Source organism: Mytilus trossulus, unplaced genomic scaffold (genome assembly GCF_036588685.1).
Source record: "Mytilus trossulus isolate FHL-02 unplaced genomic scaffold, PNRI_Mtr1.1.1.hap1 h1tg000261l__unscaffolded, whole genome shotgun sequence".
Taxonomy (NCBI): Eukaryota; Metazoa; Mollusca; class Bivalvia; order Mytilida; family Mytilidae; genus Mytilus; species Mytilus trossulus.
Genome location: NW_026963321.1, coordinates 488 through 14930, shown reverse-complemented (window position 1 = coordinate 14930; position 14443 = coordinate 488). Strand labels below are relative to the sequence as shown.

Below are 14443 nucleotides of genomic sequence, written 5' to 3'. Positions count from 1 at the left end.
CTGGATCCATCTTGGTTGATGGATCGACTACAAAGTAACAAAACTTGGTCAGCACCTCATTTTTAAAAGTAACATTCATGCTATTTTTGGTTCCAATACATTCAGTGGTTCTCTAAAAGATGACATTTGTACGTATCTCCCATAGGGTCATAATGTTGAATTAAGTCCCCTACTGGTTGCCATCTTGGATGATGGATCAGCTACAAAGTAACAATACTTGGTAAGCACCTCATAACAACAATCATGCTATTTTTGGTGTCATTGCATTCAATAGTTCTTTTAAAGAAGACATTTGTATGTATTTCCAATAGGGTCCTTAGTTAAACTAAGGCCCCTGCTGGCAGCCACCTTGCATGATGGATAGGCTACAAAGCAACAACATTTGGTCGGCACTTCATAAAGAACATTCATGCTATGTTTGATGTCATCCCATTCATTGGTTCTCTAGACATGCTAGAGGAAAATCAAATGTAAAAAGTTATTGACGACTAAAATGGATGATAACGACGGACTCCAAGTGGTGGCCAGGTGAGCTAAAAAGAAACACTCTACAAATCAGCTTTTTTTTTTACTGTAAACCAAGTATTTATGGAATTTATTATTTAATTGACACCATCAACATCTGTATAGTTGTCAAAAGTAATCTAGATCAGTGATTCAAAAAAATATGATTACCTACTAGATTCCAGAAAATATTGCTACTTTATTTCTCAATAAAATGTATTCATACAATTTTCAAATTATACTTACATTGAAGAACTTCAATTTTAAAGGTAAAATTTAATATACCCTGTGTATTTTCTAATACACAGGTATATTGTCCTTCGTCCATTTTTTCCAAATTTAAAATAGAAAGTTTCCATTTTCTTATATGGTACTGAAAATATACATATTTTTTTTAAATCTGTAACATATATCAAGAATAAATATATTTTTTTTTTAGACATTTTGAAAACATAAACAATGTTAATATAATGTATTAAATCAATTTTTAAGACGTTGTGAACAGCCATTGGCCTTCTCCGGTTTTTTTTTTTTTCTTCACAACTATACATGGCAGACATTTTTTTTCTTTTTCAATCTTTAAGATGTTATAGATATAATTCCTTGGAATGGTGTCACAATATCATGACGTAATTGGTCATAATACTTTTTTATACATTTCATACAATATGTACTTGGGTCAATGCTTTCACACACCAATAAAGGAGAAGGTCCGGTAAGGGCAGATTTTGGCCTCAACTTTCATGTTCATTTAACGAAAGATTTTGGACACTTTTTAAACAGTTAAGTGTCTATCTAATTGATTCAATAAGTTTATGTGAAAGATTTTAACTGATTTAGTCCTTAAAAACAAAAACAGATTCAAGCTTAGAGATGAAAAGCTATCAAATATGCAAAAAAACGTCACTTTTCAGATTGTTTTTGTCAAAAATGAAAGTGGCTGCAGTCGTGTTCATTCTCAACCTTTATATATGTCATGTTTTATCATCAAATACAACTTACATTTCAATATTATGAATTAACATGAAGGCGGCCACTTTCGTTTAAGATGGAAACCATCTAAAATTTAACTAAAATGCTAAAATTGTGAAGATTTCAGTAATTTAGCATGACTTAATGATGTTAGTACCCGATATATGTGCATTGTATTGTCAAAAACAGCCCATATTTGTGTAGCAGGAGCATTCTACTTTCCAATAAATAGATTCAAGATTTCTTCACAATTTTGTAAAACTGCTATATTTTAGGGCCAAAAATGGGTCTTACTGAACCTACTCCTTTACAAAAACTAAATTCTTAAATGTAACTACATTTATTACTTGAGAACAAAAATATGAGCAAAATAATGTGGGTCAAATACAAAATAACAGATCATTTATTGAAATCAACCTAGCTGTATCAATAATATTAAAAACTGATCATGTCATCATGTCACATTTTATCAAGTTGTATTGAACATTATTATCATACTTGACTTTTTATACTAATGTATGCAATGTATATGTTTGCATTTTGTTTGATTTCTCATGATGAGGGCCTCAGGGAGGATTAGTTATATAGCTAACTGTGTAACCTTCTTAAAATAAAGTATTGTTGTTGTTGTTGTTGGTCACATAAAAAGCAGATTCTGATGACACTTCTGGAACACAGGTCTGACATCATGACACAGCTTTTTGGTAGAGCTCATGTTGTGAAGTCTTTTTAAGTTTCAATATATGTAACATTTAGTAGTCTACTGTTTCTTCTAAGTTTTTGCCATGGCGCTGTTTACGACTAAGCTTGTCAATAGCATAGGAGGTTGAATGTCTCTTGGGTATCTTTTACCTCTCCATCAGAATAACCAAATAATAATGACTTCACAAATATTTATATGGGGATTTGACAACATTAATAATTTTAAACATCCAGCTGCACCACTTCAATCTACTTCAAATTTTTAATGTCATCATTTCATGAATAGCAATTTAAACTGTTTCTATTTACTAATTGAAAAAGTCATTGCCAAAGTTGAGTTCCACATGGTTTGAATGAAATTAGTTTTGCTTTGTGCATACTTATCATTTTGGTCTTACAATTCTTATCAATGTATTCATTTCAATCATTTTTTCTCGAGTTACTTACGTGTCCTCCCTTCATGCCAGGATCAATGTATTGCTTGTTTTTATACCACTTAATGGTAGGTTTTGGTTTTCCACAAGCAACACATTTAATTTCCACAGTAGACATTTCTGGTCTGGCAATCCACTCTCCATTGGTTTTATCTTTAAAAACTGGTGGACCTGTGCCAGACAGACAGACACGGCTTACACTCCTTCAATACAACAGATATAGTTGACATAAATTGCTTATATAGTTTAAGAAAAACATACCAAAACACAAAAATTTTCCACTGAGCAATGAACCGTGAAAATAAGGTCAAGGTCAGACTGACATGTACATCATAAGATATTTCTATACACCAAATATAGTTGACCTATTAAATGGTATTATAGTGTAGGAAAAAAGACAAAACTTAAAAACTTAATACACTTTGACAACTGACATGAAAATGAGGTATAGGTCAGATGACACAGGTCTATAGTTGACCTATTGCATAAAACATTAGAAAAAAGACCAAAACTCAAAAACTTAAATTTGACCACTGAACCATGAAAATGAGGTCAAGGTTAAGTGAAAACTGTCTCAAAGACATGAGGACCTTAAAGGGTACACATATATACCAGGGATGGGGTAATCGTAATCTGTAATCGTAATCGATTGTAATTGATTACATTTTTTCAAGTAATCGACAGTAATCTGTAATCGAAGACATTTTCGATTACATGTAATCGTAATTTAATCGATTACAGCAAAAATTTGGATGTACGTAATCATCGATTACTTTTCGATTACATTTCGATTACTTTAGTAAAATAGTTTGATGAAAAATAACCTATTTCAGAGGAAAATATGTATGTTATCACTTTGTAGTACAGATAAAATATTATGCATCAACAATACTTGAGAGTTAAGCAACTGTCTTATTTCTATCTATATTGTCTCAAGCTGCATTATGAGCAACCAGATCCCCTACCTAAATTTACTTTATATCTAGCTTTTGAAACAAATAGATGTATGTGCTTGTCAATAATTCAATAGCTTTAATATTAAAATAAGAAAATAGATTTGAAATAATAAAATAGATCTAAAATAAGAAATGTGTCCTTCTTTTGTTAAGTTCTGTAGTACATTTTTAAAAGTAGTAAGCTTATTTATGTATTAAATTTCCTGAAAACATCATTTTCAATCAGAGTTGAAATTAAAGCTTAGAATAGATAAACAGTTGATTTCTTAAATGTTATGATAAACATGTATATGTTACAGTAAATAGGTGAAATTAGGAATTACATGTAATTACTAAAATTTAGGAATTACATGTAATCCCCGATGTACTTAGTAAATACAAGTAATTCCTGAAACGGCCCAGTTATTACCAGTAATTACTAATTTTAAAATGAATTTTTACACCTATTTACTAACTGTTAAAACAATGTTGTAATATGGTAAACTGATCAAAAGTTATGGTAATTCTAGCTATAGAAGATCAGTGAGTACTCTTAAAAAGTGATCAGCCTAAAATGTACCTTTTTTGTTATAAGAGCATTAGCTATGAGATATAAAATAAATTAAATATGATTTTTTTGTTTGTTAAATCATTAATGTAAATTATATAGTGAAATTATAATTCACTTTTAGCAGTCAATCTGGTTCTATTTTACTAAAATAAGCAGAGAAACATGGTTGATGATTTTTTTGCACTTGCAAGTGAATAATTGGACCTCATTGAAAACGTATTCATGTGACCTTCAATTCAACACCTAGCTGGAGATAGGTTACCGATGTATTCAGATTTAAAACTGTAAGGGTTTCGCAGAACCCAGTATCTCGCCTACTTTAGCTGTTAGTCACAAGCTCAACAAAAATGGGGGGAAATATCAAATCTTTTGACTAGTGCTGTAAGAAGCTTCTGTCCAAATTTGGTTAAAATCCAGGATGGTTAATGAAATCTAATAAATGTTTAAAAAAAACTTTAATCGCAGAGTGTATGTAATGTTAACTGGAAAAAAAACCAAGTTCATTTATAAGGAAATATGAAAAGGGATTTTTTTTTACAGACTTTACCTCTGGATATTATTTTATTATCATAAACAAGCTTCTGTCCAAGTTTGGTAGAAATCCAGGTTATTCTGAGAAAGTTATCAAAATTTTAAAAACTTTAACCACAATGTGAATGTAATGTTAACTGGCATATATGTCCATTTATAAGTAAAATACGGAAAAACTTGATTTTATTTTCACAAAATTTACTTCTTGAAAATTATCTCATAATTATAGTCAAAATTTAAACACCTTTAACCACATAGTGAAAAACAATAATAAAATTTTGTTGCAGGTAATAATATATAAGCTGGAGTTTGGAGGTCTTGAAAAACTCATAAAAAAGAGAAACACAAAAATATGAAATGTGACTCTTAACACCATCAAATTGTATGAATTTGTTTGTGAAGAATGTCAGCTTTATCACAACAGTCTGACAAAAGAAGTCGTAAATAAAACTATTTTGTAAAAGGAATTAGACATATGTCATTGGGCAAGTTTATATGCAACAACAACAAACAACAAATATTGTATTTGCCAATCACGGCACCCAAAATGAGCAGAACAATTACAATGTAATTTTCAAACATAATGTAAAGTAAATTAAAAATAGGTTAAAAAGGACATAATATGATTGATTTAATTGATTAATATAAGATATTAAAGCAAATGAAGTAAGCAGTGTATGCCTGATGGAGTTTGCAATATAAAGAAATTATGAGATTTTAAGAATTATTCAACCAAATTTGGCATTATCAAATGTTTATCATCAAAAAGAGCTGGCAAAGTTGCCTATAAACTTCTCACAAAATGTATATCTCAATTTTGGATTGATATCATTGTCTTGCATGCTGCAAATGATATTAAGGGAGTTTCAATACTTTTAAAACAACCATTTTTCAGTTTCAATTCACAACCACTAAAGGTGTGCCTTATATTCATTAATCCTTAATTAAGTCAGCCCTAAAATACCTACCCTTTTACTTTCTTATTTTGTATCTTAGATTATATCTTTAATTTTAAAACAAAAATATCAAGTTAGTAAATAGCTGTAAAAATGACAAAGAAAATCAGTGAATACCAGTAATCACTGAAACAACTAGTAAATACATGTAATAACTAAATTGGCAAGTAATTACAGGTATTTACTGAAATGTTTAGTAATTACGTGTAATTCCTAATTTCACCTATTTACTGTAACATATATAAGTTAAATTAAAAAAGAACACAAAATCCTTTTAACAATGAACAAATGGCAATGCATTGCAATTCTTTTTTAGAAATAGATACATGTATCCCTTTGACACTATAGATATATTTTGTATATAATTTGATTGGAGAAGTTAACAAATCTTAACAACATTCTTGCCTTTACTAATGAGATGATCAAAGTCTTCTAATCAATAACAAATATACTTTGTTTTTATTTCAATTATCTTATGTCTAATTAAGAAGAAAATTTAGCCCCAGGTTATAAATTGTACTCCAGTGGCAGTTTTATAATCTGTAATTAGGATGGTTATCCAAACAAAAGGTTTAAATCATGCATGTCATTATAATAATAATAATTTTGATCTTAAAAATTAGCTGAACTGATTAACTATTCTACTTTTTTTTTATATTTCCTTAAACATTATAATTAACTATGCATAATTTTTTTTTTTAAGAGTGAAAACAAAAAAGCTAACGTAAGTCAGTAAGAAAGCAAAATTTTTTAAAAACAATTAGTTATGAATAAGTGATTGTTGCAATGCGATGACATCTTACATTTATGTTGAAAGTCAAAATTTCAAGATTTTTAAATATTTCTAATCTTCATTAAGCATGTTAAGAGATTTGATCTAAACAAAAATAACAGCTATTAACTTCTAATTTAGAAACAATGCCTTAAATGATGTATTTGGTATTTTGTAATTGTGTTTTACTCAGGCATGTTATTTTTTTGTTGAAATGTTGAAGCATGTAATTGACAGTAATCGAAAAGTAATGTAATCGATTGTAATCGATTACATACTAAAATTTGAGTAATCGATTATTAATCGATTGCACAAAAATCCTTCATGTAATCATCGATTACATTTATCAGTAATCGTGCCCATCCCTGATATATACCAAATATAGTAATCCTATTACTAAATATAACAAGAGGCTCTCAAGTGCCTGAATCGCTCACCTGTTGTTTTTGCTTAAAATCTTTCCCCAACGATAATTTTGCTTTTCAATATACATTAATGAGTGTCTTAAAAATTCCATTTAATCTGTCATATTTTCAAAAGCGAAAAAAATGCATTTTACCACCAATGTTTCATTTTAGTCATAGTGGTTATGATTCTTGACGTACAAGGAAACTAGATATCATTGAGATGGGAGCCATCTCTGTGGGCCCCGCTGTGAATAATGTGCATTAAAAAATTGTATCTTTACCATAGGATATGGAGTTGTCAACTGAAACCAAAGTTTTTGACCTAGGAAGTTGTACATAAATTATGACACACCCTTTGGTGTTGGTTTATTTACATGTCAAGTATAAACTTTGAAATGATAACGGTTATCTAGATATGGAGCGGACACGATCTTCACCACAGGACACGGAGTTGTCAACTGAAACCAAAGTTTTTGACCTTGACCTTTGACCTAGGAAGTTGTACATACATCATGACACACCCTCTGGTGTTGGTTAATAAACATGTTAAGTATATTTTAAAATCATAACGGTTATCTAGATATGGAGCGGACACGATCTTCACCACAGGACACGGGGTTGTCAACTGAAACCAAAGTTTTTGACCTTGACCTTTGACCTAGGAAGTTGTACATAAATTATGACACACCCTTTGGTGTTGGTTTATTTACATGTCAAGTATAAACTTTGAAATGATAACGGTTATCTAGATATGGAGCGGACACGATCTTCACCACAGGACATGGAGTTGTCAACTGAAACCAAAGTTTTTGACCTTGACCTTTGACCTAGGAAGTTGTACATAAATTATGACACACCCTTTGGTGTTGGTTTATTTACATGTCAAGTATAAACTTTGAAATGATAACGGTTATCTAGATATGGAGCGGACACGATCTTCACCACAGGACACGGGGTTGTCTACAGAAACCAAAGTTTTTGACCTTGACCTTTGACCTAGGAAGTTGTACATACATCATGACACACCCTCTGGTGTTGGTTAATAAACATGTTAAGTATTAAGTATAAAATCATAACGGTTATCTAGATATGGAGCGGACACGATCTTCACCACAGGACACAGGGTTGTCAACTGAAACTAAAGTTTTTGACCTTGACCTTTGACCTAGGAAGTTGTACATACATCATGACACACCCTCTGGTGTTGGTTAATAAACATGTGAAGTATAAAGTATGAAATCATAACGGTTCTCTAGATATGGAGCGGACACAAAGTTAAAGTGTTACGGACGGACGGACAGACTTACGGATCACTATAGGGCGACCCGCCTAAAGGCGGGGCCCTAATAAAATAAAAAACTTATGCTAGATATTCTGAAACTCATTCAGCCTATCCCTATGTGAAGCTTTCTAAGTCAAGTCACAAATTGAGAATTGATCAGCTTATATATAATTTCATTTCAGGTCCTTTCCCATATACTTTAAATTCTTTCGGCAACCAAATCCAATTTCACTTTTAACTTTAAAATAAAAGCAGTATTATGCTATGCAGTTATAGATTGAATAACTCTTGAAAATGCAGTGGAACATATAACATTCTGGATTATAGTCATGATAGTCATCAAAAGTATCTTGCCTAGCCAGCTTAGCGTTGAGTGTGTGAATTTATTACGAAGTTGTTTTAGTTAAGAGTGGATGGGATGAAATTTGAAAAAATAGGCAGGACAGGAGTTTTGAGTAAAAAAAAAAGGCAGGATGAGACATTTGCCAAAAAAAAAGTCAGGACGACGATTTAAGTAAAACAAAATCAGGATAAACTAAAAAAAAAAAAGGCAGGACCAAACAGAGTGAAAAATAACTAGAGGCTCTCAAGAGCCTGTATCGCTCACCTGATTCTACTTGGGTTTTTGAAATCATATGAAAAAATATAAAATTTGGCTAAAAGTGACAACACAACCTCATTGATAAGGAAAGGAACATGTTTAATTTCATTCAAAAGTCCCCCACTGGCGGCCATTTTGGATGGCGGATCGGCTACAAAGTAACAACACTTGGTCAGCACCTCATAAGGAACATTCATGCCATGTTTGGTTTTATTCCATTCAGTGGTTCTCTAAAAGAAGTCATTTGTATGCATTTCCCATAGGGTCCTATGTTAAACTAAGTCCCCTGCTGGCGGCCATCTTGGATGATGGATCTGCTACAAAGTAACAACACTTGGTCAGCACCTCATAAGGAACATTCATGCAATGTTTAGTTTTATTCCATTCAGTGGTTCTCTAAAAGAAGTCATTTGTATGCATTTCCAATAGGGTCCTATGTTAAACTAAGTCCCTGCTGGCGGCCATCTTGGATAATGGATCGGCTACAAAGTAACAACACTTGGTCAGCACCACATTAGGAACATTCATGCCATGTTTGATTTCATTCCATTCAGTGGTTCTCTAAAAGAAGTCATTTGTATGCATTTCCCATAGGGTCCTATGTTAAACTAAGTCCCATGCTGGCGGCCATCTTGGATGATGGATGGGCTACAAAGAAACAACACATGGTCAGCACGGCATAAGGAACATTCATGCAATGTTTGGTTTCATTCCATTCAGTTGTTCTCTAAAAGAAGTCATTTGTATGCATTTCCCATAGGGTCCTATGTTAAACTAAGTCCCCCGCTGGCGTCCATCTTGGATAATGGATCGGCTACAAAGTAACAACACTTGGTCAGCACCACATTAGGAACATTCATGCCATGTTTGATTTCATTCCATTCAGTGGTTCTCTAAAAGAAGTCATTTGTATGCATTTCCCATAGGGTCCTATGTTAAACTAAGTCCCCCGCTGGCGGCCATCTTGGATGATGGATTGGCTACAAAGTAACAACACTTGGTCAGCACCTCATAAGGAACATTCATGCCATGTTTGGTTTCATTCCATTCAGTGGTTCTCTAGAAGAAGTTCAAAATGTAAAAAGTTAACGACGACGACGACGACGGACGACGACGGACGACGGACGCCAAGTGGTGAGAAAAGCTCACTTGGCCCTTCGGGCCAGGTGAGCTAAAAAGGCAGGACAGAGCGATCTCGAGATTACAGCTAAAAAAAATGCAGGACAAAATTTTTCATCCTAGCCCCCCCCCCCCCTCCATAAAAATCAAATGGTAGCTCCCTTATAAGACATATCAATTGTCAAATCTATATGAAATTATATGAAATTTAGACAGATTCTTATATGTCAATCACAAACTTTTAAATATAGTATGAGGAGTGATATTCTAAGAACTAATAGAGGAATTAAATGTGGTCTGTGGCCATTATACCTCATAAAGATATGATATAATTTGTATTCTTTATATTGAAAGTTTGGAAATAGAAAATTTATACATGTACAAAAATACTATTTAAAACAAAAAGAAAAAAAATCACACTAAGCATGCTAAGTATTTATACATTTGCGCAAATACTTTATATATGATAGGCATTAAGGGAGGAGCTTAATATTTAAACATTCAATCATCAAACAAACTTAAATAACATAATATGAAGGTAAACAAAAAAATCTAAACCAGACTAGGTTGATATCTGTTACCTTGTCAAAGATATACACACAATACTATACTTTTTTGGATTATCTTGATGCAACTTTTGAACAGACGGTCGGACATTATTGAGCGTGTGTATAAAATGTAGAGCTTGTCGAGAGGAACATTTATGACACAGTATGTATGCAGCAAACTCTTTTCGTTTTCTTAATATGTAAGCTTGAAATTAGAGCATATTTTTTTTGCACTCAAGATTTTTTGAAGATATCATGACCTTATTTGGACAATAGTTAGATCTCATCATGATGTGTTCCCATATGCGGCTGCTAAGGATTTCATCATTCCCTATGAGAGTTATGTCCCTTTGAAGCAATTTCTTTCTTTTGCATTTTTCTCAAAAAGTATTCAAGATAGAATCAATTTGAAAACGGCAACATGTACAAGACCAGATGGCAATGTTAATAAACATATACAATCATTTTGTTGTTAACCCTTATAAGGAGTTATTTCCCTTGAAAAAATATATACGAGAACTGGAAGTCGTAAAGACTTGGGACCTACACCAATAATCTTAAGTTCATGTGACCTTCAATTTGCACCCAAGGTCAAAGGTCACCAATGTTGTCCTTCAACTGCAGATTATTTATCATTTAACAGATTTGAGATATCTATTGTCGTTTTAGAGATAAGGCAGTTTCAAATTTTGCGAGCGGAGGCATGTATTTATGAGTCAACAACAGGTTACCACTTAAAATGTTTTAGAAATTGAAGAGGTTAACATAGTTATATGTTTGACCAAATACCAAAAACATTCCATGGAAAAAAAACACCATCATTTTTGGCACTTTGTCAAATTGGGTCATCTGATATATCAAATTGAAGGTCTTAATAAACTCTACTTAAAAATGAAAATTTTAAACCCCTTTTTCATCCCAGGGTAAAGGGTGGGGTCATTTAGTGCAAACAATTCAAACTTCTCAGATGGCTAGGTTGTTGCATATTAAATGAAAGTCTGTAAAGCGTACATTTCAAATATCAAGTTGACGTCCCCAAAAAATGGGTTGGGTGGGGTCATTGAGTGCAAAACATAAATTTCCTTTTAAGATAAGGTTGTTGTATATCAAATAATAATAATAATAATAATAATAATAAATTCTTTATTTAAAGAGGGTAAACTCAGTTAGTTACAATAAACTAATCTTCCCTGAGGCCCTCTGACATACAAATTACAATACAATCAAAACAGATATTTACACATAGTTAATTTACACTCATGTAGTTCAATGTATTGTTATTAACATAAGATATAATGCTGTTTAAGATGTATACATGTAGTCAAAAAATCAAATGAAAATAAAAAATAAAAAATATACAAATACATTGTAGCAAACATTTCTTATCAGGGATGTGTTAGGTACTTCTTGATACTTTGCTTAAAAGTAAAAGTGTTTTGAGCTTTACGCATTGTGTGTGGTAGTCCATTCCATAATACTGATCCAAAATAAGCACAGGATTTCTTAAATAGTTCAGCTTTTGGCTTAGAAACTATCAGATTACCTTGAGTGACGCCTCTTAAGGAGTAAGGATTATTATCTGATTTCAGTTTAAACTTTTGAACTAGGTACATTGGTGCTTCCATATGCATACATTTATATAGAAGTAAATATTTGTGGTATTTTATTCTATTGTCAACTGTCATCCACCAAAGTTTTTTAAATAAGGGGGCTGAGGGGGATAAAGGATCTGCATCTAGAATTAATCTTGCTGCCCTTTTTTGGAGTTTTAAAATTCTTGTTATCCCTTCATTTTTACATTCACCCCAAATAATACAGCAGTAGTCAATTAAGGGAAGAATATACCCATTGTAATATGTTTTCCTTGCATTTATATCTAAAAATTTCTTTATTTTAGAAAGAAGGTATATTCTGGATGATATATTAGCACAAACTTGGTCAATTTGATTTTTCCAGTTAAGTGTGTTGTCAATTTTAACACCTAATAATTTTTCACATGAAGAATTTTGTAATACTTTTGAATTTATTATCAAGTTTGGTTGACAGGTCTGAATTGATAGTTTCTGTTTTGTTCCAGTAACCAAACATTTTGTTTTATTTGCATTAATGAACATGTTGTTCATTTTACACCACTCTTCAACCCTGTATAAATCTTCTTGAACATCATCATGTATGTTTTCTATGTTTTTCCCAGATTTATGAAGAGTGGTGTCATCAGCATATAGGTCTGTTTCACAATTTTCAATGCATAAGGGAAGGTCATTTATAAATAGTACAAACAATAGGGGACCAAGTATAGAACCTTGGGGGACACCAAATTTTACATGTTGTTGTTCAGAATAAACATTACAAATTTTTACCTGCTGTTTTCTGTTATTGAGGTATGACTTGAAAAAACTAACAGAAGCCTCACTAAATCCATAAATTTTAAGCTTTAAACAAAGAATATCATGATCTACCAAATCAAAAGCTTTTTTAAAATCTAAGAAAATTGCTAGATTTAAATTACCATCATTCATTTCTTGCAACCATTTGTCAATGATATTGATAAGTGCAGTTTGACAAGAATGTTGCGGCCTGAAACCAGATTGTGTAGGGTGTAAAAGTTTAAGTTTTGATAAATATTTGTACAATTTATTAGAAACATGTTTTTCTATTAATTTTGATAAAGTTGGAAGAACAGATATAGGTCTGTAATTTGTTGCTAGAAACTTGTCACCATCCTTGAAAACTGGTGTTACCTTAGCATTCTTCAGTAATGAAGGATATATACCAGTATCTATCATTCTGTTAAATATATATGTGAGAGGTGATGCAATAAAAGGGGCACTTAATCTTAGGATTTTCGGTCCAATATTATCCATACCAGATGCTTTATTTATATCAAGTTTTGCTAATTCATTAAATAGCTCATTCATGTTCACTGGTGGTATAGAAAATTTTTCATGTTTATGTAATTTATTTTTAACAAATTTACTTAGATTACTAAAATTTGCTTTATTTACAGGTGTATAACTTCCTTGTCCTCTTAGTTTTTCAGCACAGGAAGTGAAAAAGTTATTAAAAGTATCAGCTATACATTTTTTACTTTTAGTTGTATTGTTATCTTCTGTGGTTAACTCATATGGTGTATTTTTAACTTTTGGGTTCAGACTGTGAAGACATTTCCATAAGGTTTTAGGGTCATTGGAGTCTTTTACCATATTTTTATAATAATTCTTTTTTGAGTTATCTACAATTTGTTTAGTTTTATTTCTCCAAAATTTATACTCACTCCATAAACCAAGTGCATTATATTTATCTCTCATATTCCTAGCGTAAATGATTTCACTGTTATACCATTCAGGCTGCCTGTCCCTTTTAACTCTCTTTTTAACAACAGGAGCATGTTTATCTAAAGCCTTGTTCAACATATCATAAAACAACAACAACAACAACAACAACAATACTTTATTTTAAGAGGGTTACACAGTTAGCTATATAACTAATCTTCCCTGAGGCCCTCGTAATGAAAAATCAAACAAAACACAAACATATACTAGTACATTGCATACATACATTAGCATAAAAAGTCAAGTGTGATAATAATGTTCAATACAACTTGATAAAATGTGATGAAAAAATAAACATGATGACATGATCAGTTTTTTATATTATTTATACAGCTAGGTTGATTTCAATAAATGATCTGTTATTTTGTATTTGAAAGAATTAATATTTGTAATATTTCTTAACGGTATTGGCAAATTATTCCACAAGAATGGTCCAGAATACATAAAAGATTTTTTGAATAATTCTGTTTTTGGTTTAGGGAGTATGAGGTTTCCTTGAACAGCATTTCTCAAGGGGTACGGATTTCTGTCTGAAACATAATGAAACTTGTTAGTAAGATATGATGGGGCATCATTATTAATACACTTAAATGTCATCACTAACTTATGATATTTTATTCTCTGTTCAACTGTCATCCAGTTTAAGTGTTTGAATAAGGGTGCAGAAGGAGCGAATGGGTCTGTTTCTAGTATTAATCTCTAAGCAGCCCTCTTTTGTAATTTTAATATCCTTTTTAAACCCTCACTGCTACAACTACTCCACACTATACAACAATA

The 14443-nt window shown here is 31.7% G+C and overlaps 2 protein-coding genes across 2 annotated transcripts in view; both read right to left on the bottom strand.

The window, feature by feature from the left end:
* LOC134701703 (fibroblast growth factor receptor 2-like) overlaps positions 1-3316 on the bottom strand; it is a 44065-nt gene extending 40749 nt beyond the window's left edge. Inside the window, exons 1-3 of the mRNA XM_063562836.1 lie at positions 3276-3316; positions 2626-2815; positions 751-877 (exon numbers count right to left, since the gene is read on the bottom strand). Of these exons, the coding sequence (XP_063418906.1) occupies positions 751-877; positions 2626-2815; positions 3276-3316 (358 nt within the window). The remainder of the gene's footprint in view (positions 1-750; positions 878-2625; positions 2816-3275) is intronic.
* An 8403-nt stretch (positions 3317-11719) lies between these two features.
* LOC134701720 (uncharacterized) lies at positions 11720-13747 on the bottom strand. Its single transcript, XM_063562855.1, has 2 exons — positions 13076-13747; positions 11720-12766 (listed from the first exon to the last, which is right to left on the bottom strand). The coding sequence occupies exons 1-2, from the start codon at positions 13745-13747 to the stop codon at positions 11720-11722; spliced, it is 1719 nt and encodes a 572-aa protein (XP_063418925.1).
* Between the last annotated feature and the right edge of the window lie 696 nt (positions 13748-14443).